Source organism: Rhinolophus hipposideros (assembly GCF_964194185.1).
Source record: "Rhinolophus hipposideros genome assembly, chromosome: 5".
Classification (NCBI taxonomy): domain Eukaryota; kingdom Metazoa; phylum Chordata; class Mammalia; order Chiroptera; family Rhinolophidae; genus Rhinolophus; species Rhinolophus hipposideros.
Window position 1 is genome coordinate 20,791,012 of NC_138051.1, and position 27,372 is coordinate 20,818,383.

General features: G+C 35.5%; 1 protein-coding gene across 7 annotated transcripts in view; it reads right to left on the reverse strand.

Annotated features, from left to right (window-relative positions):
* The window catches only part of AKAP6 (A-kinase anchoring protein 6), a 455,310-nt gene that overhangs the window by 50,661 nt on the left and 377,277 nt on the right, over nt 1–27,372 (reverse strand). For all 7 annotated transcript variants that reach the window (XM_081049114.1, XM_081049110.1, XM_081049112.1 and 4 more), the window contains 2 exons: nt 26,955–27,101; nt 23,661–23,885 (listed from right to left, as the gene is read on the reverse strand). In XM_081049114.1, the coding sequence (XP_080905240.1) occupies nt 23,661–23,885; nt 26,955–27,101 (372 nt within the window). The remainder of the gene's footprint in view (nt 1–23,660; nt 23,886–26,954; nt 27,102–27,372) is intronic.

Sequence of the window (27,372 nt, forward strand, 5' to 3'; positions counted from 1 at the left end):
AACCATATTCGTGACATTAAACAAGAGTGTCACCTATTATTACAAAAGATACAAGTACGCTTACAATAAAAGAACTATAATTAGGCCAAGAACCAATATGTGCAATAAGTAAAATGTGAGAGCCAAATAGTGAGAAGAGATATAAAGAGGAAAATAGTATTTTAAAAATACCGAAATCAAACATATATTAAAAACAAAGAGAAAAAAATAAATCTAGTTGAGAAACTCCAAAGCAATTTGTCTCCCTATCTTTTAATAATCTTATTCAGCAGGTTAATGTAACATCATTAGGTAGGTTGATATGAACTCAGTGATGTGACTTTAGGTGATCTGTCCAATAAAAAGAAAACTATGAATAATTTCATTTATAAAATCAAACATAACTTGACCTTCTAGATTGATCAGTTGTTTAACAGTACCTGTGGAGTATGCCTTCTGTGTGGCAACAACAATAAAGTTTTGATCATCACATGACATGTACCTGCCTTCAATCTTGTTGGAGTAAGGAAACATATGGACAGAGAAGGGAAAAGTGAAAAAAGATAGGCGCATGCTTCTCGTTTAAATAGCATCAAGTGGCTAGTTCCACCTCCCTGTGGCAAAGGTTCCCTACACTTTTTCCTGTGTTTTTCTTCTGTTTTGTATTTTCTGTATTTTACCATTTTATTTTCATGCAGTGGGCAGTTGTCTTCTCTTGGTCTGCTACCTGTGACCAGATTTTTAAGAGCAAAGGTTCTCAGAGGGTGTTCCCCAGACCCAGCAGCATTAGTGATACCTGGGAACTTGCTGGAAATGCAGATTCTCTGGTGCCACTCCCCACCTTGTCAATCAGAATCTGGGGAGGGCCCCAGTGAGGCAGAGTTTAATACGCTCTTCAGATGATTACAGTGCATGCTAAATTTTGAGAACACTGGTCTAAATAAAGAAACAGGGGAACTTAGTTTTTCAGATAAGGGAATTAATGTGGTTGAAATTTTTTTATTTTTTTATTTTAGAAGTATAGAATAGAAGTCACAAGTTCTGATTTTGGAGTCACATTGGTAGCCAAAAACCTAAGGATCATACATACCCATTAGTCATCAATTATTTTTTAATTGTTTTTGAATGACTGAAAAAAATGAATCAATCATCAATGAATAGATCTTTTCAACCAGTAATATCTTTATATTATTAGTATTTCTTGATGATCTCCAGAATTTTCAATATAATTATTAAGAATGCTGATAGGTTAGGTTGTTTGAATATCATATTTGGGGATTTTGCTCTTTTTGTCATTTTTATCAAACAAATCATTCAGTAATGAATGACTAACACATACGGCATTGTGCTAAATTAAATAGAAGTTTTGGTCTCAGAAAGCTTACATACTAGTAAAACAAAATCATGATGATTGCTTGAAAAGCACAAGACATCAGATGTAGGTAATGACAATACTTGAAGACATGGTCTGATAATAACATACAGGAGGTAGGAAATATGAGAGGCTATACTGGTACCGCTGTGATTCTCCAGAAGATGCTTTTGACTAGTTGGTTTGGGATCATCATTTTGGGGCACGTTGGCAAAGATCACATGAACGATATTTCTTGTAGTAATAAACATTTATTGGGCATCAAGTATGTGCCCAACACCGTGTTTTTCATTACAGAATTGGCATTGTTGGATAAGAGGTACATAATACGATGTGATGCCTATTCTTAAGTGCTTGTGATTTGGGGAGACATGGGCTCCTCAAAGTGTGAGACATCAATGCAAGGCAAAGGTTTGTGACAAGACCTAACCCATCAGGTTGTTGTAGGTTTAAATGAGGTAAGTGAAGTGAATGTGCTGTGTGACTACTGAGGCTGTGACTCAAATGTACGGTGTGATCAATACACATTCTAAATGATGGGTATTGACTTGGGGGATGAGAAAATCATTACGAGCTGTGTAGAGAAAGATTCAGGGGATTAGAACTAGGCTGTCAAAGTTGCTGAAGATCGAAAAGGTGAAGGGAAGGGAGGACAGGAGTTATAGATGGGGGATTCACATAAGAAACAGTCAACAAACCACAACCTTTGTAACACTTTAAAACAGAATGGAAGTTCAAGTGGAATATGATGATAATCATAGTTCCATCATCCATTCATCCATCCATCATTTATCCATCATCCATCCACCCAAATGGACATATTGCATGGCTCCTATGTGCCAGGCACTGTTCTCAGTGGTGAGGCAACAAGAGAGAGCAACCAGATTTCTGCTTTCATGGAATTTACATGCAAAATTTTTTTTGGGGGGGGGTTGATGAAAGGCTGGAAATAAACAAATAAATACCTCCCTGTTGCAAAGATAAATACAGGAAAATATCAAATAGTGATAACAGCTATAAAACAATATAGGGTAATATGATAGAAGGTGGTGGACAGGAGAGTTACTTTAGATTGGCTTTTCTGAGGAGGTGACAACATGTAAGTTCAGATGTACAAACAAAATATAACTGATGCTATAATAATTTAGACAGGATAAAGTTTATAAAATCAAGGCTAATTTATGCCATAAAAGGCTTACTTTATGGTAAGTATAGGGTATTAGTGATTAAAGATAGAATGCTTATCAATAAAATACATGGAATTAAAAGGCTCTTGGTATAATTAAGTCATGAAAAAATAGTCGTTTCAACAAATGGTGCTGGGACAACTGAATATCCATATGCAAAAGAATGGACTCCCATCTCATATCATATGCATAACTCAAAATGGATTACGAACCTAAATGTAAGAGCTATAACTAAAAATATTTAAAAGAAAACATAGGTGTAAATCTTCGTAACCTTGAGCTAGGCAATGGTTTTTTAGATATGACACCAAAAGTACAGGTGACTTTTGAACAATTTTATCAAAATGAAAAACTTTTACTCTGCAAATGATATAAAAATAGTAAAAAGATAACCCACAGAATGGGAGAATATGCCTAAAAATTGTATACCTGATAAAGAACTTCTATCCAGGATATATAAAGACTCTTAAAGTTCAATGATATAAAGTAATTCCACTTTAAAAATGGGTGAAATATTTGAATATTTGTAGAAATTTCTCCAAAGAAGACATACAAATGGCAATATACATATGAAAAGACATTCAGCTTCTGTAGCCATCAGTGAAATGCCAATACAAACCATAATTAGATAGTTCTTCACCTCCACTAGGTTGGTCAAAACCAAAAATCAACAATAACGTTGGTTAGAGCAATAAAAACCCTCATACGTTGCTTGTGGGATTGGAAAATGGTGCACTCACTTTGAAAACCAGTATGACATTTCCTCAAAAAGTTAAACATAGAGTTATCACATGATCCAACAACTTCTCTCCTATGAAATGCCCCAAAGAATTGAAAACACATAAAAAACATAAAAAAACCTGTAGACAAACATTCATAACCACATTATTCATAATAGCCAAAAACTGGAAACAACCAAACATCCTAATGGAATGTTATTTGACAATAAAAAGGAATAAAGTACTGATATATGGATGAACCTTGAAAACACTATGCTAAGTGAAGGAAGCCATCACAAAGCGCCACATATTGTATCATTCCATTTATAAGAAATGTCCAGAATAGACAAATACATAGAAATAGAAAGTATTAGTGATTGCCAGGAGTTGCAGTCAGGGGGGATATGGAGTGACTGCTAATAGGCAAGGGGTTACTATTGAGGGTGGTGAAAAACTCTGAAATTAGATTTTATAGTATGTGAATTATATCTCAATAAAGCTGTTTTTTTAATCACTTGTTAAGTCTAGGTATATATTATCAACCACATAACTGATGATATAATCATAGAATTTACCATTCCTTTAGGGTGTGTCATGACAATAGACCCTATGATATTACTAAGACCATCCAGTCATCATGGTTTTGCACCCATGAGTCAATATGCAGATTAATACACTTACAGACGAAAACTTAGAGCTATTATTTACTTTTTATAAAGTAATGGCTATTCAATTTCCTGGGATAGAGTCATAACTGCAAACCTCTAAATCTCAGATAAGACATCCTGCTATATAATAAAAATAATGCAGTGCCTTTTAAAATATACCTGTTCTACTTCTAGAAATATTATAAAACATAAACAGAAAAGTGTACATCGAAGACCATGGATCTGGAAAAGGAGTTGAAGAAAATGTGAAAGTTGAAGAATGCTAGTTAAGTCTAATTAATGCAGTGATGAGTTTCATATAAAATATAATCATATACATCTTATGAAATTGTAACCTATTGTGCTGTTGGTGTCAGTACAAAAACGAAAGACCTGACATGTCAAATACAGTTTATGTACTTTATCAAAGATCATTCTGAGTTGACTATATTTGAAGTATGGCAATTAACTTCGCGAACTCATCCTAGAAAAAGTGCCACATACCTCATTGCTGAATATCACTACAGTCACCTTTGAAGTACTCCCCTTGGGAAGCTATGCACCGACACCAGTACCTAGTCCACCCTTCAAAGAAATTTTGGAACTCTTTTTCTGAAATGGCCATCAGAGCTGTCATCATATTACCCTTGAAGTCCTGAAGGTCATCAAAATGTCTTCCTTTCAATATTTCCTTTATCTTCCAGTAAAGACAGAAGTCACTGGGGGCCAGATTAGGTGAGTGTGTGTGTGTGGTGGGGAGTGTTCCAATACACTTATTTGTTTACTGGCTAAAAACTCCCTCAGAGTCAGTGCCATGTGAGCTGGTGCATTGTCGTGATGCAAGAGCCATAGTTGTTGGTGAAAAATTCAGCTCATTTTTATCTAACTTTTTCACGCAGCCTTTTCAGCACTTCCAAAAAGTAAACTTGGTTAACTGTTTGTCCAGTTGGTACAAATTCATAATGAATAATCCCTCTTATATCAAAAAAGGTTAGCAACATCGTTGTGACAAGTTCATGAATATAATTGTTAAAACTCGTATATCTGAACCAAAACAAAATAACAATGTTATGTTCTCTTTATTTTTCTTTCATTGTTATAGTTTCACAATGTTCTCTTTAAATATTTAATCAAGATTTACCTGAATGAAAAATAATAATCAACAATTATTGAGTCTTATTAATTTCTAGAACACTATTCTTCAAATTTCATTAGCTGTTTTTCACTAATCTCCTATGCTAATGACATTTTTTACATTTCAGTGTGCTATGTATTTTTAAAGTATTTTTATATGTTGACTCATTTAATTCTCACTACAGTGCTATGAAATATGTATTATTGCCATCTACCTATTTTACAAATGGGGCCATGGAGACACAGAGAGGTTAAGTAACTGACCAGAGATAACACAGCTAATAAGTAGCAAAGGTAAAATTTTAACCCAGGCAATCTGAATTCAGAGCCATGAAAACACTATATGCTACATTGCCTTTCATAAGAAACCTGAAAAACGTGTAAGATTTCTACATTATCAGAACATCTCTGCCCAGACTTCTAACCAGAAGCAGCCACACCCATAAAATTATTGTTGATAAAGGAGCCGACAATTTTTGCTGAAATTATTGTTGAAAGATGCACTTCTGGGCACTTTTCAGGGGTCTATCTTATATCCATTCCTCGGCCTGCAAATATGTTAAGAATTAATAATCTATGCAATTTGTAAGCATGGTTATGATAGCAAAGACGGAAAAAATACCAATTCGTTCATTGAGCAAATATTTATTAAACACCTATTATAATGGGCACTCTTCTGAGTGTTTGCGTTACATTAGTGAACAAAACAGACAATCATTTCTACCCTCAAGAACCTCATATTCTAGCAGACCATGGCAAATAATCTCTTTTCTGAGAAATACAGAAATTATACAAATAATGAAGAAGAGACTGAACAAAAGTAGGAAACATTCATTAGGCAAATGATTATCAAAGTTTCCAGCAAGGGGTCAGCAGACATTTGGGTCCTGACCGCTCCATTCTGGAGCCAATTAACTTACCTATACCTGGTAGTATATAAACATACAATTAACTATACCTAGTGCTTAACTTAACTAGACCTAGTGTATAATGGTTACAAATAATTTCCATCCTAATTGTAAAAGAGTAATTATTCAAAACAGCAAAAAAATTAATATACCTCAAGTGAGTATGAACGATGACTTGCATAGTTTAAAGAAAGTATAGGCAAATGACAACTGCGTATTTTAACTTATTCCAAACTTGAAAGACTATGTCAGCCAATACAGGAACTCAGCTCAGTTGCAAACCCTGGGACTTAATCTATATTGAAGCTAAATATTCTATAAGCATGCAGTGAAGTGCAAAAAACAGCAATTGAAAAATGACATGATTAAATGGCACGACATGCAATCATTTGCTCTCAATTATATCAATGTATCTTCTTCATTTCGAGGAGTCAGGCAGAAATATTGTTTTTTAAATGCCTCTATTAAATTGGTCACCAATAATAAAATAGATGAGAGTCCTAATAAGCTCATTTACATAACATACATCACACACACATTCTCTCCAAACAGTTTTGCTCATAGATTTATCTCCTGGTTGTCAGGAGTCTTTGCTACATTAGCAGATTTCAAAAGCATAATACCGCCGTCAGGACCATTTGTAGCAAATGTTTATAAAACTTTTCTAGTTAACCCTTGGCAGGATCCTTATTGCTAATTATGGAAGAGGTATTGATATAATATCTTGGCTGTCACATTTTATTATGGTGATGATAGAAACAGAATCTGGGGCTGACATTTTGGAAATACCACCTAATTGCAAGTCAGAAACAGAGAATGACAGTCTTAAGTAGATTATAACTTCTTTCAAAATAACAAACTGGTTCATTTAATGTAAAAACTAGATTTTAAAAATAGCATTAAAGCCCCCTAAATTGGTTCACCAAACACATCTCTACCAGTTCTTTGAAGAGGATCTGGGACGTGTGCCAAAATAGTTTTAGAATTGTACATGACAATATAAGTATAGATTCTAACACTGAGTGATTTCTTATAACCATTTAAAATCACAATATTTTCAGTGAATGCTTTTATTTTTAAGAACAATCATCTCCCCTCTGTTCACCAGTCATCTTTATCTCTAGGGCCTAATGAGCCTGACCTTTGACCTAGAAAAAAAATCTTTCTTTTCCTTGCAATCTAGTATCCTCACGAATCAAGTTGAATCATTAAGAGCCACCAGGACTATTAATTAATACTATAAATTCTTGGAGACTCCTGGATGGATGGTATCATCAAGAAAAAAGCTAATCATTCCTTTACCAATGCTCGCATTTATGTTTTAATTGTACCTTCCTCTGGTGAGAAAAACATTAATTATATTTGGAAAGGAGTATTTCTATTCCTCTAGCTATTTTTTCAGCTGTGGACCAAAATATAATAACGATTCTAAAAATGCAGACATTCATTATGTTATAGCACGAAAACTGTTGTTATCACCGTGTGGCAGTCTTTAATTTCTTTGTGACTTTCCCTGTACTAGGTTAAGTATTTTTAAATATATTTGTTTTTAAGAATCAAGCTCAGTGGTCGTGTGCTTAGTTCATATTCACAGGTAATTAGTAATATGTTATAAACTTCCTTTTCTAAATGAAAAACACTATTAAAATTCCAGACATACAAAACAATATGAAGATTAAGTTACTCTAAAGAAAACTGTAATAGCTTACAGATTGCTTGTATCATTACTAAAATGCTGGTATCTATTACAGAGTCTCCCTGGAATAAAGAATTCACTTTTGGCAATAATCTTTTAAAAACGTCCATTATTGTTCAGATGCTAAACCAGTCTGCAATTATAGAAAGGTAACTTTTAGCAATAAAGGGGAAAGGGTGCTGGATATAAATGCAGCTTAACCATTATACTATAAAATACCTTTTCTTAAAATTCCACAATCACATCTTTCATAACCAGATAAGACACTAATTGCCATTATTTTTACATTATTATATTTTAAAATCTATTTACAACACCCACTGTGCTTTTTATCTCTTATTGATTCCACAGGAATATTTCAAAGTTATTCTGGGATACGTAAGTGATTTTCTTCTCTAGGTTTTCTGTCAATACCAGCTGCCTGAACTCATCTGTGCTTTTCATGGGTCTTGCATATTCACTGGTCAGGTCAAAGGAATATCCAGTACAGTCTTGAGGAAAGGAAAAAAAGAATTCTATATGACAAGGTATAGCACAATAACTCCACTAGGCTAAATCTATAAAAGAAGGATCATTGTAGAGACCACACCTAGAGAAGAAGGAAACTGTATCAAGAACGCAAGCAAGGACGACCTGAGAGGGATTTCTAGGAGTAATGTAGAATGCCCAAGAAAGGACAGATTATTGGACTAATTACTTTCAAGACTCATCCAACTCTGTTTTATGGTATTTCTCTAGCTCTCTCATCAGTATACAGTTGGCTATCCTTCAACCTTCTCTTTTAAAAATCCTATTTCTTCCTATTCCTATCTCTGGCTAACTTACTCTTTACTTCCTATGAAGCCACTCCTGGAACTCATCACCAAGCTCAGAGTGTTCCTTGAAGTATAACAACTAGGAATTGTATTTGGGGGAAGTATTCCTGTTATTCCAGCATCCTACAGATGAAAAATAAATGAATTCAATGAATTCAAGGACACAACAAAGATGTAGGACGAGAGTTAGGCTGTGGGAAATAACACCACTTAAAAAGGAGAAAAGTGATACCAGGGAGAAAAAGTCAACATTAGAAAGACCCTTCTTTTTTATTCACTTACTCCTCCCTAACCTAGAATAGGCTGAGGTGTACACAGCTCTATAAACTTCATATTTCTGTTTTTATTTTCATAACATCTAAAATAAATAGGACATTTTCCTGTGAGTTGGGACCCCTGGGGATTTGCTTCTTAGCTTTTTCCCTTTGTGTTTGTGGTGGAAGCCCACAGCAACCTGACTCTTTTTCACCAGTTTTCAGTGTTCCCAGATGTGCAGCAATACTAACCACACTCTCAGGGTCACTTAGACGTTTAACTAATATATAATGGCAAAACACTCTTCAACTATTATATTAGGTAGTAGAGAGATGGTGACTAAATATTAGCCAACTGGCAAATTACTATAGTGATTATTTAACTCAAAGCAATATTCTGGAACCCTGTAAAAAAGAAAGGTAATAAGAACTTCATTCTTTAAACTCTCCTATAGCTAAAACAAAGCAGTGGTCTAGGAGAATTTTTTGAGGGCATTTTCTTGTATAAAGGTAATTTTCCTTTTAGAGGAACATATTTCCTTTTCTTTTGAGAAGAGACACCACATCTTTCTTCTGCCTGTTCCCCAAAAGAATACTGAACACATTGGGCGGCAGTCCTTTCATTCATAGCATCTAATATTTTGGCTGCAAGGGAGAATATATTACCTGAGCATAAAGATATTTTAATTGAACATTTAAGAAGCAACTTAGATTGTGGGGGAAAAAAAAACACGCAACTTAGACTTCTCCTAGTTTAGCAATAACTAGTTGTGTGATCTTAAGTAAATCATATAACTTTTATGTGCCCTCAATATGTACAGTTTCTCTAAAAGGCAATGATCCTTTAGCCTTTAACATCATCTGGCATCAGATTATTACATAACCTTGGTCTGTTATGAGACAGGAAAAATATCATAAGGAGGTCTGAGATGGACTTTTAAAAATAATAAAATACAACCCTGAATATCTCTCAAATCAGTTGCAAGCTGACTCTCATATCCTCTGATGAACTTCTAGAGGTGATAGACTATTAATTTCATTTTGTCTTTATCGTTTTTATTTATTTTCCTTCTCATTGACCTGAACTGTGGGCAAGTGTTTTATTGCAATCATTTGCATGAATCAACCTTACTTGGTTTCTGATTCCACTCGTGTCTTGGTTATGTTCTATCACCTTCAAAGACTAATTCCAAATATCTTTATAGTGAGAACCACATGCCAAAGCAAAGCACACAAGATTGAAAATTTAACTTCCATTGTTGCTTTTGTAAAGCTTTAAAGTCTGTTGCATCAGTGTTTAATTGAAAGTTGAAATGGCATGGTTGAATGGGTACCTATTGGTTCTCTTGCTGGTTGGTTTTGGCTGACAGATAAAGGAGTGAAGGAGTCTTGAAACATCCCTCTAACTCCTAAAAGTCATTCCTCCTGATGACTGAAAAGCAATCAAGAAGAACATTTTGAGAAAAAGAAGAGAGCATGAGGAAGAACCTGGGTAACTGCCTATATCCTACATTTCTCGAAGGAGCTTCTAATATCAGACCTGTCAATTTACTTTTACACTTATCCTCATGACATTAAACTCAAAAAGAAAGAAAAATATCCTTGGGGAAGAGGATTTGGTATTCTAAATGTACAGGGCATAAATTAGGATTTAATCAACAGTTTAGAGCATCAGTGAAATTAACAGAGATAAGTTAGGCTATTTTTTTTTCCAGATGGGAATAATGATTTATGCTTCTGCCCTATCTTAGAGAGGTTTTGGGAGGATTAAGAAGCTAATGTCTGTAAAGCTCTTTAAGCTCTTCATATGGAGGTGCAACGTAAACCCAAGGTGAAAAATGATAGCAAACTCTATACTGAGTTGAACTCCTCAGAGTAAAGACCCTGGAAATTAGAAGCTGTTGCCAGCAGAGATGGTAAGTCTCTGAGTTCCAGTGCCAGAGAAGCCTTAGTTTGTTGTCGTATGTATTGTTTATACTGTTTAAAATAGTATTTCATAGGATTAACAAGCATTTCTGTATTTCCTATTAATCATAATGTCCCTTGTGATGATCATTTTTTATTTCCATTCATCAAATGAGATAGGCTTATGATTTCTTTTTATAGAGGAAAAACTGAGATGGGAAAATTGCAGAGACGTCAAGGATGACTCACATGAAATCATTGGTTCAGTATCACTGGACTATGGCCTGGATTAGGACTCAATGGATGTGGACTGCCATCTGGCTCTGGCTCTGTCCAGGGTGAGTCACTGAATTTATCCGGGATTTGGTTTTCTCTTCTTTGGAAGAGGAGGCTGAGCTAGCTAAATGACCTCAGATCCCATCTTATGAGGAACTTCCACAACCTGCAAAGTATTTCTTGAGTATCTAGTGACCCTAGGGTATTGTCTTTATACTACAAAGGGCACACAAAACAAACACAACTTCAAGATATTTCCTCCTTTCAAAAGTTTTGTACTCTTAAAACAACAGTGAAACACCACTTAACCAGAATGGCCAACATTCGGAAAACTGTCAACACCAAATGCTGGTGAGGATGTGGACCAACAGGAACTCTTACTCCTTTCTGGTGGGAATGCAAAATAGTACCGGCACTTTGGAAGACAGTTTGTTAGTTTCTTATAAAATAAACTAGAATACTATTACTGTAAGGTCCAGCAAATGTGCTCCTTGGTATTTACTCAAAAGAGTTAAAAACTTAGGTTCACACAAGAATCTGTGTGTGTATGTTTACAGTAACTTTATTCATAATTGCCAAAACCTGGAAGCAACCAACATATCCTGCAGTAGGTGAGTGGGTAAATAAGCTGTGATACATCCAGACAGTGGAATATTATTCAGTGCTAAAAAGAAATGAGCTATCAATCCATGAAAAAATATGGAGGATCCTTAAATGCATATTACTAAGTGAAAGATGCCAATCTAAAAAGGCTACATACTGTATGATTCCAACCATATGACATTTTAGAAAAGGCAAAACTATGGATCAGTGATGGTTGCCAGGGGGTGAGGAGGATGGGGGTGGGGGGGGATGAGGAAAGAACAGGTGGAGCACAGAGGATTTTTAGGACCATAACAATGGATACATGTCATTACACATTTGTCCAAACCCACAGAATGTACACCAAGAGTGAACCTTAATGTAAACTATCGACTTTATGTGATTACGATGTGTCAATGTAGTTTCATCAGTTGTACCAAATGCACCGCTCTAGGGGGAATGTTCATAATGGGGGAGGCTGTACATGAGTGGGGCCAGGGGCATGTGAGAAATCGCTTCCCGTCAATTTTGCTGTCAACCTAAACCTGCTCTAAAAAAATAAAATCTTTAAAAAAAAAATTTACACCCTATTTTGTTGAGATACATAGATTCATACCTATACACACTTGAATAAAATGTAAATAAGCATGTACAACACAGGAATTTCTTCGATCCCTTATTTCCAGGACTCCATATGTGCATATACTATTCTGTCTGTTCTCCTCTCTCTTCACTTTCAGATCTCAGTTTAGAATTACTCACTCTAGGAGCCACCTTGCCTCTCCCCACAAGAACCTGCCCTCCCCAGGAAAGTCCCATGCACTTCCATAGCACATGGTAACTCCCATGAAAACACAGCTATATTCTATTTTACTTGCCTGTCAATTTGTCTATATCTCCCTTTAGACTGTGTGTTCTTTGGAAGAGGGCAATGCATGATTCACCACAGTATCTCCAGTGCCCAGCACACCATTTGAGACAGGTGTTTGCTTAAGAGAACAGTGTTGAATGAATTAAAAATATTTCTGTCCACACTCCCCAAATAATTTGGAACTGGCTCCTCTTTTTCAGTACCAGAACCCCTCCATCTTTAAACAAGTTCTATTACTTTCAATACCTTCCATTGAAGATTCTCCTCCTCATTTAAAGTGGACTGTGGGCGAATGCAGAGGCAACATCATTCCAAGGAGAGGGGCAGGAATGATCTCAGGCCTCAGGCCTCCCTTTTCCTCACCCCTCCCAGCAACGTAGTTCCCAAATCTTGTTATCTCTAACCCTGAGATCTCTTAAATCCAGCTTCCTCACTTTCACTGTAACTACACTATTTCAAGCTCCCAGGATGTAGCACCTAAATTTACAGAATAGGGGCCCCCTAATGAGGCTTTCTGCCTCCACGCTGATGGACACACAGTTCTACAAGATCGCTGTCTTGCTCTGGGGCACTGAGGATGCCCCTGATGAATGAGGAAAGTGTGAGCTCCTTGGCTTGCTTTCAACCTCACCTGACATTAGACATGGAGGTACCCTATGCTTCAGTATCAGTAGCCAAATTTGCTATCTCATATATATGCTCTACACTTTCTCAGCCTTGAATTTTAATAAACTAAAGGAAATCGAAAATTTCCATTTACGTTTTGTCTGGGCCTGAAATATTTGTATAGGGAGCCACTTACAGAATCTCTCAGACACTGTTGTAGTTCAGAAAATGGCCTAATTGGAGGACTAATAGACTAACAGACCCTTTTTGAAACCGAATTTATACAAGAAAAAAGAAAACCTTAGAAAATTTCAATCCATTTCTTGAAAATATGCACAAGGATATTGCATCCATGGTGCTGAAGTAGGCACTTCTGAGGATGGAACAAATGAAGATTAGCAAAGATGGCACAAAGATGAAAAGAATTACAAATTGCAATGAAGACAATAAGATACAAAATTAGGTACTGCCGAAACACAAAACAACCTTGAGAATCCTACCAGAAGTCCCTGGATAAAAACGTGAAAATAAAAATTGATTTATTTAAGTGAAGGAAAGATCAGGGGACTCAATATGCATAAAATAGCACTGCCAAAAGGAGAGAACTAAGCATATGGAGAACTTGTAATAATCAAATTGCAAGTAAAACTTTCTGACCTAAAGCAGGATTTAAGTTTTTGAAATCAATTAGGACTCACTACGTTCCCAGCAAAAGAAATGAAAGGAGACCAACACCCAGTCACATACAAATGAAAAACAAAGTTACTATGTGGTAACAAAAATCAGATTTCTCCTTTATGACTATAAATGCCAAAAGCAGTTTTGATGGCAGAAGATTATACTCCCTATAGCAAAATTTTATATTCAGCCAAGCTATTGTTTATATGGGAGGTCAAGTAAAATACATTTCAGACGTGCAAGGGTTTGTAGAATATACTAGGAATGTACTTTTCCTATAAAAATTATTAGAAGACAATCTAATAGTCGGTACAAGAATAATTTTAAAAATGTCTAAGCACTATGCTGTACATCTGAAACTAATATAAAATAATACTGAATGTCAACTGTAACTGAAAAAAATAAATAATTAAAGAAAAACCATGGTATATAAAAAAATTGACGTTGAGCAACAAAATCAGTATTCTAAAGAACTAATTCTGAATTATTTCTCATGTCCGTATAAAATATAATGCAAATATCAAGAAAATTATTAAAAGTATGAGAAATAATGTAATTATATTCGTAAGATAATGTTAGCTAATAATTAAATTCAAGATTATATAAATAAAAATGGAGAACTAGGGTGGAGAAAGCAGCAAAAGCCAGTCAATTTCCATTTTAAATGTGGCATCAATTAGAGACTGATGCATTCTTGATATTGGAAATAAAGGAAATATTTTTTAAAAACTTTCAATTTACTAAAGTAAAAATGAACAAAACAACATGTCTTATAGCAAAATATTTAAACAAGACAACAGGGTAAGCTTTATGCATTGCTAACACCTGGGCCTGTGCCTGCCACATGGTAGGTGTCCATAAATATTTATTGAATGAATAAATGAATGTGATGAAAGTTCAGCAATCTTAAGCAAGAAAATAGTGTGAATGGGCTTAATGTTCTTATTAAAAGATGCAGACTTTTAGATTTGGTTACAATGCAATTTATAAGAAATTCACCTAAAATAACATGCAAAACATTGATAACAAAAGGACAGGCAAGGATATATTGTCATTAGATATATTGTGAAGGACTTCAAGGCTCCTAACAGATGAGAAAGTAATAAGTCTAGGCCTCTAATTGCAGGGTCTCTGGTTAGTTCTGTTAGATTCAAATCCTCCACCTCTTCAACATGGTTGGTAATTTTAACCAAGAGTGTTCTGTCTTCCGCTTCTTACAAGTAGATTTGCTTGTCATCACTGCACCTGCAATGTATTGGTATATTTCTTTCTAATTTTAAATCAACCAAGTCCTGATGATTTATAAAATAAAATTTTATATATATATATATATATATATATATATATATATATATGTGTGTGTGTGTGTGTGTGTGTGTGTATATACATATATATACATACATATATATATATATATATATATTCATGTTGTCTATGCCACCATCCTCACTAAAATTCTTAAGTAGGAAGAACATTTCTCTTCCATTTTAGATCAGCATCTCTACTCAAATTATAAAGCTATTATAATTATAGAAAGGAAGTGGGTACAAAGAGGAAGTTGGCTACTGTGGTGCCAAAGGCAATAACATTACAACTTTGGTTCAAAAGATGCCTTTGGCTTAAAAGATACATCATTTTCCATGAAGTGAACATAAATCTTGGTACAGAATTGGCTATATAATCAGAAGTTCTGTGTGAGACTGAAAATGTTATTTAGAGCAATTAAATGGCATCTAGAACTGAATAAATTTACCAATGGAAAAAGATGGCTGTTACAGAATCACAGAACGCTACAGTTGAAGGAAATCTTTTCAGTCCAAACACCTAAATTTACAAATAAAGAATATCAGGCAAAGAAAAGAGAAATTACTTAATGAGATTATACAACTGAAAATCCTAGATCATAATGTTGCCAACTAACAGAATCGAGTGAGAATACTTAATAAACACTATTAATTAAGAAGTTATCAAAGAATGACATGGTAGTAAAGTTATAGAAGATGACTGACATTCAATGTGAACACTGAAAAAATAAATTTTGTTTATCTCCTTAAATGAAGGTCTAATTGTTTGTGTGTGTGTGTGTGTGTGTGTGTGTGTGTGTGTGAATTATCTGGGTGAAATATGATAAAGAAATGGAGTGTTTACAAAAAAAGTTCAGGGAGACAGAAAGTGGGGAAGAAAATGGCCTCTGTTTTACCACCTTACTCAAAAGCCTAAGGTGAAGACCTACCTTTGATAATCTGGAACCTGGTTTCTGCATCTCAAAAGAGCTGTCCTTTCAATATGGCAAAGGGCAAATTTGGGACATGTTCTAACTCCTTTTATTCTAGTCTTGAGAGGTAAACAATTCTCCTGTGGTTTTACCTAAATGGTAATAGGTCAATGATCCAACAGATAATTCAGTTTCTACAGATTATGCAACTCACCTGAAGTAATTGAAACCCTGTGGAATTTTGTGTATCTGTTTACTATTTATATATTTACTTTATTTATTTACTCTGCTGTATTAAAAATAACTTAAAAAGAACGTGGCTATGCTATAGTAATTGGAATGCTGATGGCTAAAATATACAGAGGTCTTATTAGGTAGGTTCATTTTAAGAAGCTTTCATATATATTATCTCATTTACACTCACAATCACCCTGTGAGGTTAAGTGCTATTATTATTCCTGTTTTTAAGATGAGAAACCTGAAGCATTAAGGAGATCATCGATTGTAAATAGGTTGAACCAAGATTAACCCAAGCATCTTGAACCCACATGCGTAAGCCTTTCCACTACGGTGGATCAGATTCACTGCTCTAAATCTCACACTTACGTGGAGAACATGAAGACACCTTTGCAATTGTGTTCTCCAAGTTTCTTCCTAATTTGAGTATATTAACAATGAAAATAACATGTACATGATATTAGGAAATCAATGAAGAATAGAAACGCTCATCACGGTGGTCAGAATCTAAATGCTGGTCATGGTTTTCTAGGCAGCAATGGAATAAGGAAGGGCGAGTTCTCTCCCTCAGTTTTCTAGAGCAGCACTGCAGTCTTACCTTGCAGGAATCTGGTTTACCTGATAGCAGTAATACAACAATGCCTGTGACATGACTACATGGCTGTATTCTTGTATTCTCAATTCAGGCAGAACCCCTCACTTGACAGGAATCGTTCAGCATCTTAGTCTAGTAAAAGGTGTACTCAGAAAGAATTAGGCCTTTGTTGTTCCATTTTCTTTTACTTTGGAAGGCTGCATTGAGCCTGCCAATAAAAATTTCCTGTGGGTCTTCCCACCACCCCCAGATGGTAGTATGAATAACATTTATTTGAATCCATCTTTGAATTTCAACCTTAACCCAGCCAATTATTTTTACAAGGCAGTTCTGGATTGTATCCAATTACTTAAATTACTTCCAAAGAAGTGTTAGGTGATGGATTTTTTTTATATATGGTAGAGGAAAATATCGGATAAAATCTGAATTCAGTATTTTCGTTTGATAAACATACATAGGCAATATGGAGCATTTAAAAATATACATGTAAGACAAATAGAAAGGATTAAGTCCTGTCTGACATCTTTGATTCTGAAAGCATTTTGCACGCTTTTGTTACAGCCAGATTGTTTGCAGCTTTGCCGACCGCATCAGTATAAAGTTTATAATGGCTCCAGGATACAGCAGTAGGGAAACTCCTGGACCTGGAGAAGCGACAGCCTCCTTTCTCATATCTCAAAACTTCCAAAACATTTTCTCCTATCTTTCAAGCTCATTTCCTTAAAAATGTGGATTTTGGGGGGTGACCCATGAAGTGTGATTATTTATAGTGCCCTTTGAGATTGGTTATAGTGGACATGGGAAATTCCCTCTAAAGGTCTTGACTAGATTGGTCTCATTTCTATTTCTGAAAATTAGACTGTGAGATTTGGGTAAATATTTCTTAAAGCATGCGAACTGTTTAACTATTTTATTTATCTCTTTATTTTGTATATTAGTGATATTCGTTTTCAGAGTAATTAGTAATACTCATGGTTAATTTGAAATCCTTTTAAACACCCAACTGCTCTAAAAATTTTAATTTCCAAGATTTAAAACACTGACTTGTTAACTTCCTCCAGCCCTAAATTATTGAGAAATACGATGAGGAGCAATAGAGTAAGCTACCAGTTACAGCAGTCCCCCCTTATCTGTGGGGGATACTTTCCAAGCCCCCAGTGGATGCTTGAAACTGTGGGTAGGATCAAACCCTACATATACTATGTGTTTTCCTATCCATACATACCTATGCTAAAGTTTAATTTATAAATTAGGTACCATAAGAGATTAAAAACAATAACTAATAATAAGTGAGAACAATTATAACAACGTACTGTAATAAAAGTTAAGTGAATGTTGTCTCTCTCTCTCAAAATGCCCTATTGTACCATACTTACCTTTTCACTCAAAGGAAACACTTTAAGGCTTCTCTTTGGCATATCTGAATTGCCAGCATCACTAGTCTTGCACTTTGGGGGCAATTATTATTAAGTAAAATAAGGGTGACTTGAAAACATGCACTGAGATTCCTCAAGATAGTCAAACTGATATCTCAGATGGCTACTGACCATCAGATCGGGTAGCTTATGCCTCATGGATGTACTGGACAGGAATGATTCACGTCCCAGGCAGGATGGAGTGGATTGCACAAGATTTCACCAGGATACTCAAAATGGTGCACAAATTAAAATTTAAGATTATTGCTGGAATTTTCCATTGAATATGTCCGGTGGGTAAGTGAAACTGCGGAAAGTAAAATTGCAGATAAGGGAGGACTAGTATGATGTGTTTTCCTCTTTTCAGAAATAGGTCTTTGACCTAGGAACTATTGAGTCTACAAACTGGTGGCAGATTCTGGAACAGACTGTCTAGGGCTGACTATTGACTCTATCACTTACTAACTGTATGACCTTGAGTAACGTACGTCAATTTTCCCTGCCTCAGTTTGCTCATCTATGCATAGCAAATAATAAACCTCCCACCTCAGGATTATGATGAGGATTAAATAATCAAATGCAGGCAAAACATTTAGAAATGGTGATTAACATCTTGTGAGCACTGGACAAGTATGAGTTGTGATAGTTACAATGATTAAAAAACAACATTTTATCTCTCCTAATGCAATTCGAGTATGGCCTCCTTTCCTTAAAGGAAATGCAGACAATAACAATTCTCATGTTTACAATAATTTTTGTAATCTAGAGCAGGGTCAGGAAACCAAGGCCCATGGACCAAATCCTGCTCATTGCTGGCTTTTGTAAATGGTTTTGTAAATTAGTTTTATTAAACACATTATATTTATTCATTTACATATTGTCTGTGGCTGCTTTTAAGCTACAACAGCAGAGGGGAGTAATTGCAACAGAAATTGTATTATCTGGCCTTTTACAGAATATGTTTGGCAACGCTCGATTTAGAGTAAAACGAGGTTTCAATGTTTGTTTCGAAGGGTCGGTGAGTGACTATTGGAATGGGAGACTACTGGAATTTGAACTCAAAAGACCATGGCTTTTGCTCTGTCTTGCTGGAAATTTCTGTGTGGATTCAGGTCACATTAACTCTGCACATCTCAAGTTCTTTATCCATAAAAATAAATAAATACACACATAGGAAGGTGATCACATTTTCAACTCACATAATTTGTGTCAGGTTTAAGTAGAATAACGTGCATAAAAGTGCTTGGTCAAATTTAAATTGCTAAGCAAATTTGGGGCATTGATCATTGATGAGATTACCACATCTATTTCACTCATTCACCTTCTTGATGAAAGAGCCTCTTGGCAAGGCCTAACCTTAACAGACTGTCTAGGTCTGACTATTGACTCTGAGGCTGATTCTAGGCCCAGTTCAGTGTTACAGCCCTCCGTTAGCTGGTAATGAATAATTTCTCCCCAGTTTGAGTCTTTAGAATAATGAATTTGGTTATGAGATACAAGGAACATATGATTAATTAATTCTTTTATTTTCTCTCTAAAGGGTCATCTTTACAGTAGTGCTTTCCAGCCAATGGCATTGAAGCCACACACGCAGCTCTATGGGGCCCTTTGCTAACTGGCCTCACTAAATCTGATGTGCTCTCCACATTTCATTCTTCTGGTGTGTTTACTCCTTGACGACTTTGCATTTCTGTATCAGGGCTCTTAGGTTCTCACCTTCATATCTCTCCCTGTGCTGGGCTTTGACTTTTTCTTTCTTAGGTAGATTTTTGCCTTATGTCTAATCCCACATTTATCACTCTTACTGCCTTAAAGAAAAAAAAAATACATTCCACAATTGCTTTTTCTCTTTTCCTGAAAACTTAAGATCCAGATCCCTTCTCTCAACCCAAACCAAGCTCTGAGAGGAAAACAGTTTTGCCTACAATGCGATGGCTTTTTCTTTTTATATATAGCACTCTCCCTCCCCATTCTCATGGATACGGCACTGTGGCTCATCTATCATTACTCTGGGTGTCATATAAAGGAATTCATCCTGTTAAAAGCCTGAGATTTGAGAGAATGGAAAATCATAAAGCTAAACCCTTTAGATAAAGCCTGTCTTCTTTGTGACCAATGATGGCAGGAGACATTTGGGAACCCCCAAGGGGCAGAATATAACAAAAATTTCCCACATGGAAAGGTTCTATAATAACTTTCCTATCTGAGCAGCTTTATCACTTAGAAAGGCAGGAGGTATCTGTTCTTTAAATTTGTGGTAAAGAAAAAGTTTTTATTCTGCATATGCTCTCCGATTATGATTTTGACAAGTTATAAACATTACATTATTATTGTAGTACGAACATTTGGTTTGATTCTTCCAATAAATGTGGTAATATACAGAACTCTTGATTAATCATACACTAAGCGCTAAAGAGTAAACAACTCAGAAATATTTAAAATTCTGTCTAGGAAAGACATTTATTCCAACAGACATGCATAAAGCTTTCTTTAAAAAAAAATGTGCTACCATGTTAGATCCACTTAGCTGATCGGATCAAACTCCTCAAGTTCAAAATTTTAGAAGTGACTAGTGTTTCTGGTCATAAAGAAAAATCATCCGAGTTCCATAATCTCAAAGAAAGCTTGAAAAGTTTCAACAACAAAAAAAGTGACACATGGCAAAGAAATTTACACTGATATAGTACAAAAATATAAAACAAAACACAAATGTTTTCACTTCTCAAAATCATCAACAGCTGAAGCTGTTTGCCATTATGACTAAATTGCTGAAGATTGTGACTGATGAACCTACCAGAAAGAAACAATGGTCTGCCCTGCTCTTCCCTTTGAGTCGCCTGCATGGAAGAGCATTCAGTAAATATCAATAAATACCAATTTTGCATAGTGGTTCAGAGAATGGACATTAGAGTCAGAGAGCCCTAGATTTAAAACCTAATTCTACCACTCATTGTATGTGATCTCAGACATACAAAACTTAACCTTCATGTGTCTGTTTCCAGAACTGCAAAATCAGGATCTTAATACCAACTTCATAGGCTGCTGTTAGCATTAAATGAGATACCTGTATACACTCACAATAGAATAGTACACAGTTGTTAAAATAAGTGAATAACAGCTATATTCAATGACATGAATAAATACTTGCATTACAATATTAAATGAAAAAGGAAGTCCTAAAAAGAATGTACATGATTACCATTTAATAACATTTAACTAAAATTTACCATATTTAATAAAGTTACAACTAGAATTTAAAATATTATTTCCTATCAAAGGAAAGCAAGTGAATAAAGAGTATGGGGTTTGGGACCATGACTACCTTAGGTGAGGAGAGCAGAAAATGGGACAGGGCTGGGAAACTATACGGCAAGGGGTACATTACCATCAAGGTTCTACCTTTAGTTTGGGGTAAGAAAGTCTTTGTATTTATTATATTATTTAAAAAACAGCTAAATAAGTAAGAGTGGGGTATAAAAGCATTTAGTTTAATGAATAGTGACACTAGAAACATTAATATGCTCTAAGGAAACCACATCTTTAAAGAAAAGCAGTGAAATAGCAAAAAGCATGTGATAGTCTCTAGTACTTTTAAAATTAAAATTCTATGATTTAGGCTTGAAGATGCACATGGTTAATAATGAATTAGGTGTAGTGAATTTTCCCCTTGTGGCTAGAAAGTGTTAGCAAATGACTAGGACTCCTAGGAATTATTTAATGATCTGGAAATCTAGAGACTTCTCTCTGTCCCTTAAACTCTTAAATTTCTTACTAGGATCTAGCTGAAAATGATGTTGATAAGACAATACAAAGCTAAAGCATAAAGCTAACGTCCTTTGGGAACATTAGCAAAATTAATGCAGAACTGCTCATGTTTCCACTTATAATAATAGCGAATGTGAAAAAAAGTTGTTTTCAAATATCTGTGTATATGGGTAGGAAGGTAGGTATATAAATATCTGTAATAACAAACTTCTTGTTATTGTTTCCTATTATTATGTAGCATCTTTGGGCTTATAATGTTAAGATATTTCTATCCCTTAATGAATGCACCATTACAGAAAGTAGAAATAATAATTTATGTATGTGAACTCATAACTGTGTGGGATAAATACTATCAGCATCCCATTTTATGGATGAAGAAATTGACGCCCCAAGGGATCATACAAGAAACATGACCAAGGTCAGACAACTGCCTGGAGCCATTAACCAATTCACTAAAGCTGCAATATGGGTGCTATAGAGAAAAATTATATTTCACAACATCCAGCCTACAAATGATCGGGATGCTTTCTAAGGCACATATTATTAAGCTCAAATAACACCGAGGGAAGACTCCATCTCCCTGCAACAGGATTTAGGGTGAGACAAGTACAGATGAAATAACACATCATCTGGTTATTACATTTTCGACAGTGAAACTCACTTGCCTTGGCAAGAGGCTTTCATTTAACTTCCAGTTTGGTCGCATCAGTTCAGTGGCAGAAGAAGAGATTTTCAACCAAATTAACTTGTAGGTGTGTGATACAGTTTATTGGGAAGTACTGTGGTCTCGCCTTTGAGGGTGCTTGCTCTTGGACCGTGCCGGTGAGAAAGGTGAACCTGCCTGTCTGGCAGAGGGAAAGGGAACCACATGTGACTATAACTAAATTCTCTGACAGACTGCTGGGAGGTTGCAGGGCAGAGGGTGTGAGATGAATAAAACCTAGTCCTGCGAGGCCTTGAGAAGAAACAGCTGCTTGGTCCCAAGAGGTTCTTTCCTCTTGGTTTTCCCCTTTCTCCCCTTTAAGACTTTTCATGTCAGAAGGCTTCTTGCTACTGCATTCATATTCTGCAACCCCAAAGCCTCAGGCGGACACCAGCCAGACCCCAAACCATTACTGCCTTTACAAGAGGGTTCAAGCACTACGGACTGGCATGGGCAGTAAGAGAAAAAAATTGAATGTTAAACTGCTTTTTAATAGATAGTGTGTAAACTATGGAAACAAATGGGGAAATGCTTCTTCGTCATACACTGGACACACATATAGCTGTGTCAGTAAGGTTGGCATTTGTCTACGATGGACGATGCCTATAATTTAGGAACCTCTTTATTTCTTCCCTCCATGAATAGGTGATTCTCTCATATGTAAAAATTAGGTTTCCTTTTGCCAGTATTGATGGTCTTCAGTTAAATCATGTGCTTTTATCAAGTCAATGTATGGAAGTATTTTTAGCCACATTATTTATAGAACTTTTAGGTCTGCCTTTCAAAATCCTCAGTAATCTTTAGGGTTTGCTGGTCTGCTTTTAATTTATCAAAGCCCCCCCTGCACAGGCTTTGCACAAAACTCACAAGCAGCAGAGATTTCCCCTATACACTGTGTATTTGATATGCTTAATATTCGTCTTTATACACACACAAGCGTTGGCATGTAAGAAATGTGGAGGGTGTCTATAAATTCAAGGAAACATTTAAGTGCACAGTGATACATAGATACAAGGGGTATAATACTTTATGTACTTGATAAATATTTCATTCCTACCCATAAAGAAAGCTTTTTATCAACTTTGATTGTTTTTTTATTACCTTAAAGTATTGCAGTTGTTTCTCAGCATTCATTGTTCCTTCCTTTTCTTGTCTCAGACAGGAATTGAAGATGAAAAGCTCTGTATCTCTTAGCCACCCTTTCAGTTCTTTAATCCTGACCTCCAGCTGCCTTACCAGGCTTCCGCTTTCAGGGGAGAGCAGGTCACGTGACCCCGACGCACTGTGCCCTGCCACTGTGTCCTGGATCTTCTCTCCTAGGGTTTTCTAATGCATGAAATTAAAAACAAAAAACGAAAACACACCAACAGAAAACAAAACACATGAATTAGCCTACGTCCCAAAAACATATCACAGTTTGGCTGGTAACAGGAACAACCTGAAAAGTGGCCACACCTGCCACCTCAAGAAAGACATTCAGTTCAGATTAGCTCATTGTTCCCTTTAGGATTCGAATTCTTAAGCAATGTGTTGTTCTGACTACCACTAGAGACTTAAGGAGACCCCATTCACTTATAATTTCCATTAACCGAAAGGAGTTTTGACCTATAAGTTCACCATGGACGCTGATAAAAATTCATTCGAATTCTCACGATGGGAGTGTGTAGTTAAAAATTCTCTGCATAAAATTTTCAAGAGACAGAAGTCTGAGTTTAATCAATATACTAAAGAGGCCAAGAGTAGATTGTGCATGCAGAATTACACTCCAATTTTTGTTTTGTTTAGTACAATTCCCCAAACCATGTAACAGAGGGCTCTTATATAGGGTGCGCACCAAGGGTGCTCCTTGGTGAAGTTGCTGATTTCACCCAACTTAGAAGTAGTTCAACCCCACAGTTCTTTCCACTGTGCATTTGTGGATGCCAGACTTTCCAGTACATATGTTAAAATAAGTCCCAATCCCCTACATTAGAAGCCTTCTAAGGTTAACTATCATGAAGGTTCAGTCGGGAGGGATTTTTTTTGTGTGTGTGGAAAACACTCTCTTCGGAGAATCAGTAAGAGTTAATCTATAATGATGAATTAAACCTACAAAAATAAGCTTTAAAACACAAATAAAATTAAGTCAACATTCATCTGCTGTGTAGTGCTCTGTAAATAGTATCTTTAGGAGATCGTAACAGAAAAATAGCCTCTCTTGCCAACACCCTTATATTTTCATGGTGCAAATATTGATCATTTGAAGACCCTCAGTGGGATCCAGATTTAGCTATTGTTTTTATGCTGTAACAAAAGTAGCAGCAGGAGGTGAGATCAATGCCCTTGGAGGGTAGGGTCACAAAAAAGAATTTATTGCCACTTTTTTGTTCTGGAACAGTTTGCAATCATAAATTCTTCATAAACAGAATACTTCAGAGAATGGTCCGTCTTCATAAATATACGACAGAGGACATCAATTTCATTTAATTCACAATTTGTGTCAGCACAGCAGATGCCAATGCCTGCCTTGATAGGGTTGTTTAATATGCAATTGAGACAGAGTAATATGCAGCACAGGGGACAAAATTTCACAGATTAAACTGTACGCACCACTGACATTTCATTCTAATGTATTTCCATTCCACACTGTTCACCTTAGATGAAAGTAATATTAAAAACCATATCCCTCTCTTTTACTATTGTTAGAAGTTAAAAATCCTTGTCCTTAAATTTTTTTCATGCCAATTAAAATGTAATCATGCCAATTAAAGCAGTATGGCTGGTGGTGTTGGGGTGGCACAGGTTTTGTTACAATCTTCCCTCCATCCTTCCTTCCCTCTAAATCATTACAAAACTCTGCATATTGTATTCAAATGATATTTTTTGTCAAAATGACAACCATATTTAAGATAGCTGACACATAAAGGATAACTAAATATTCTGTTGCTTTTTTAATATGATGTTGATTTAAAATTTTTTGTTGACAAAGCAATACTTGAAACAATTTTCAAAAAAAGATTAGTGTTATTTATCAAGTTAGAAATAGATACAGTCCTATTTCTATATAAACAGACTATAGCTTTATCCATAAGCATATAGAGTTGCTCTCATTTAGTAAACAACCTTTTAAAATGTCATACACTAGCCACATTTCTACTGTAGGAGATGAACGAATTCTGTACAATTTAGTGGGTTATGGTTTAAATCACTATATTATAATGTGAAAGCCATTAATTACTATTAAAAAATAATGTAACAATAGGTCAGAGTAACAACTTTTACCGTTTTAAGTTACTTTCTACAACTGCAGAGTGTAGTGAATTTAGATGAGAAAGCAAGGATTTAAACATGCAGTTTTTTAATCACCTAGATTAAGCATGGCAGAAACTGAACACTGGCAGTCCTCCAAGTCACCAAGGTACATGGAGAGCTTCTTATTCAAAATATTTTTGGAGTATTATTTCTTTAAAAATTTTTTAAAAAAAAGTCAGGAAATGGAAGGCATGCAAAATTAGGCTCCAAAACTGACACCACCCATACTTAGCTGTTATAATTAATCATTTAAGTAATTGACAAATTTAGCTTACCCTTGATTTGAAGTGAAGGCAATTTAGGAGAGAAGCTGATGAAAAAATACAGTTTAACCTCTCTCTCTCAGCTGTCTTCCAACAAAAGGACAGTACTATCTCGTGCACAGTGCCATCCTGGTCTCTGGGTAACAGAATCGCTATATTGCCTTTTTGCCAGATTCTTGCATCTCAGTCTTTGGCTGAGACCCAGCCCATCATTGCGTGAAATGAATTACATAAAACTTTTTTTTTTTTTTTTTGCTTTTGTTAAAAGTGAGCTGGAAATTGAGGCACAAAACAGAGGCCGATTTAATTCCGCAATTCAGATTCGGATCCAATTTGCATCTTTGTTTTGGTGGCTTTAGTGTGACTTGAAAGCAATAGCGACAACTCCACTTTTCATCCGAAGGGTACAGTAAATAGTTAAACAGTGGATGTCTCTAACATGTACCTTCAGAATAAATTCTATTAACATCCATTCAAGCATGACAGTCAGTGTATATCAGATATACCGTATTATAGTTGACTTGGTGCATACCCATAATACATGGCATATTTTACTTACTTTTTTATGTATTAAAGAACCAAAATTATTAAAATCTGAAAGGAGACAAGCTCAAAGTTAAAAAAAAAAGAAAAGAAAAAGAAAAAAGAAACAATCAGCAGAACAGCAGAATAGGAAAAGCTGTTTTTTCCCCATAACAGCACGAGTAGCTTGTTGGAAATGTAGGTAGTGAATTGAAAGAGAGAGATATTTGTGCCTCAAATTAGAAATCAGACAGATAGAGTACTTCACTACACAAAAAGTGTACACATAACCTACAAACAGTAATAAAAATGCAAATACCCCAAGCAGTTCCCATTTTTCATTAATTGAATCCACTTTTTCAAGGAGATCATTTGGTAGTAAAACGCCACCTTTCTTCAAAGCTTCAACCTTACTAAGCAGCTCTGTCTTTTTCAGGTGCCTGATGGACATTTCCACACTGTATCGCTAAAACGAGAAGAAAGAAGGAAGTATCATTAGGGAGATAGGTGTTCTTAGAAAATCTTTGAGCACAGGGTTAGTGATGCTCATGGGTGTTAAAAGTTTTTGTTTCCAATAATATTTATGGGGAGACTAAACCTAAGAAACTTAAGTAGTGGAGGAATATTGCCAAAAACAGTTAAAAATATGTATTACCCACACATACACGGACATCTATGGTAGGTATTTATTTATTTATTTATTTATTTTAATTTATCGGGGTGACAATTGTTAGTGA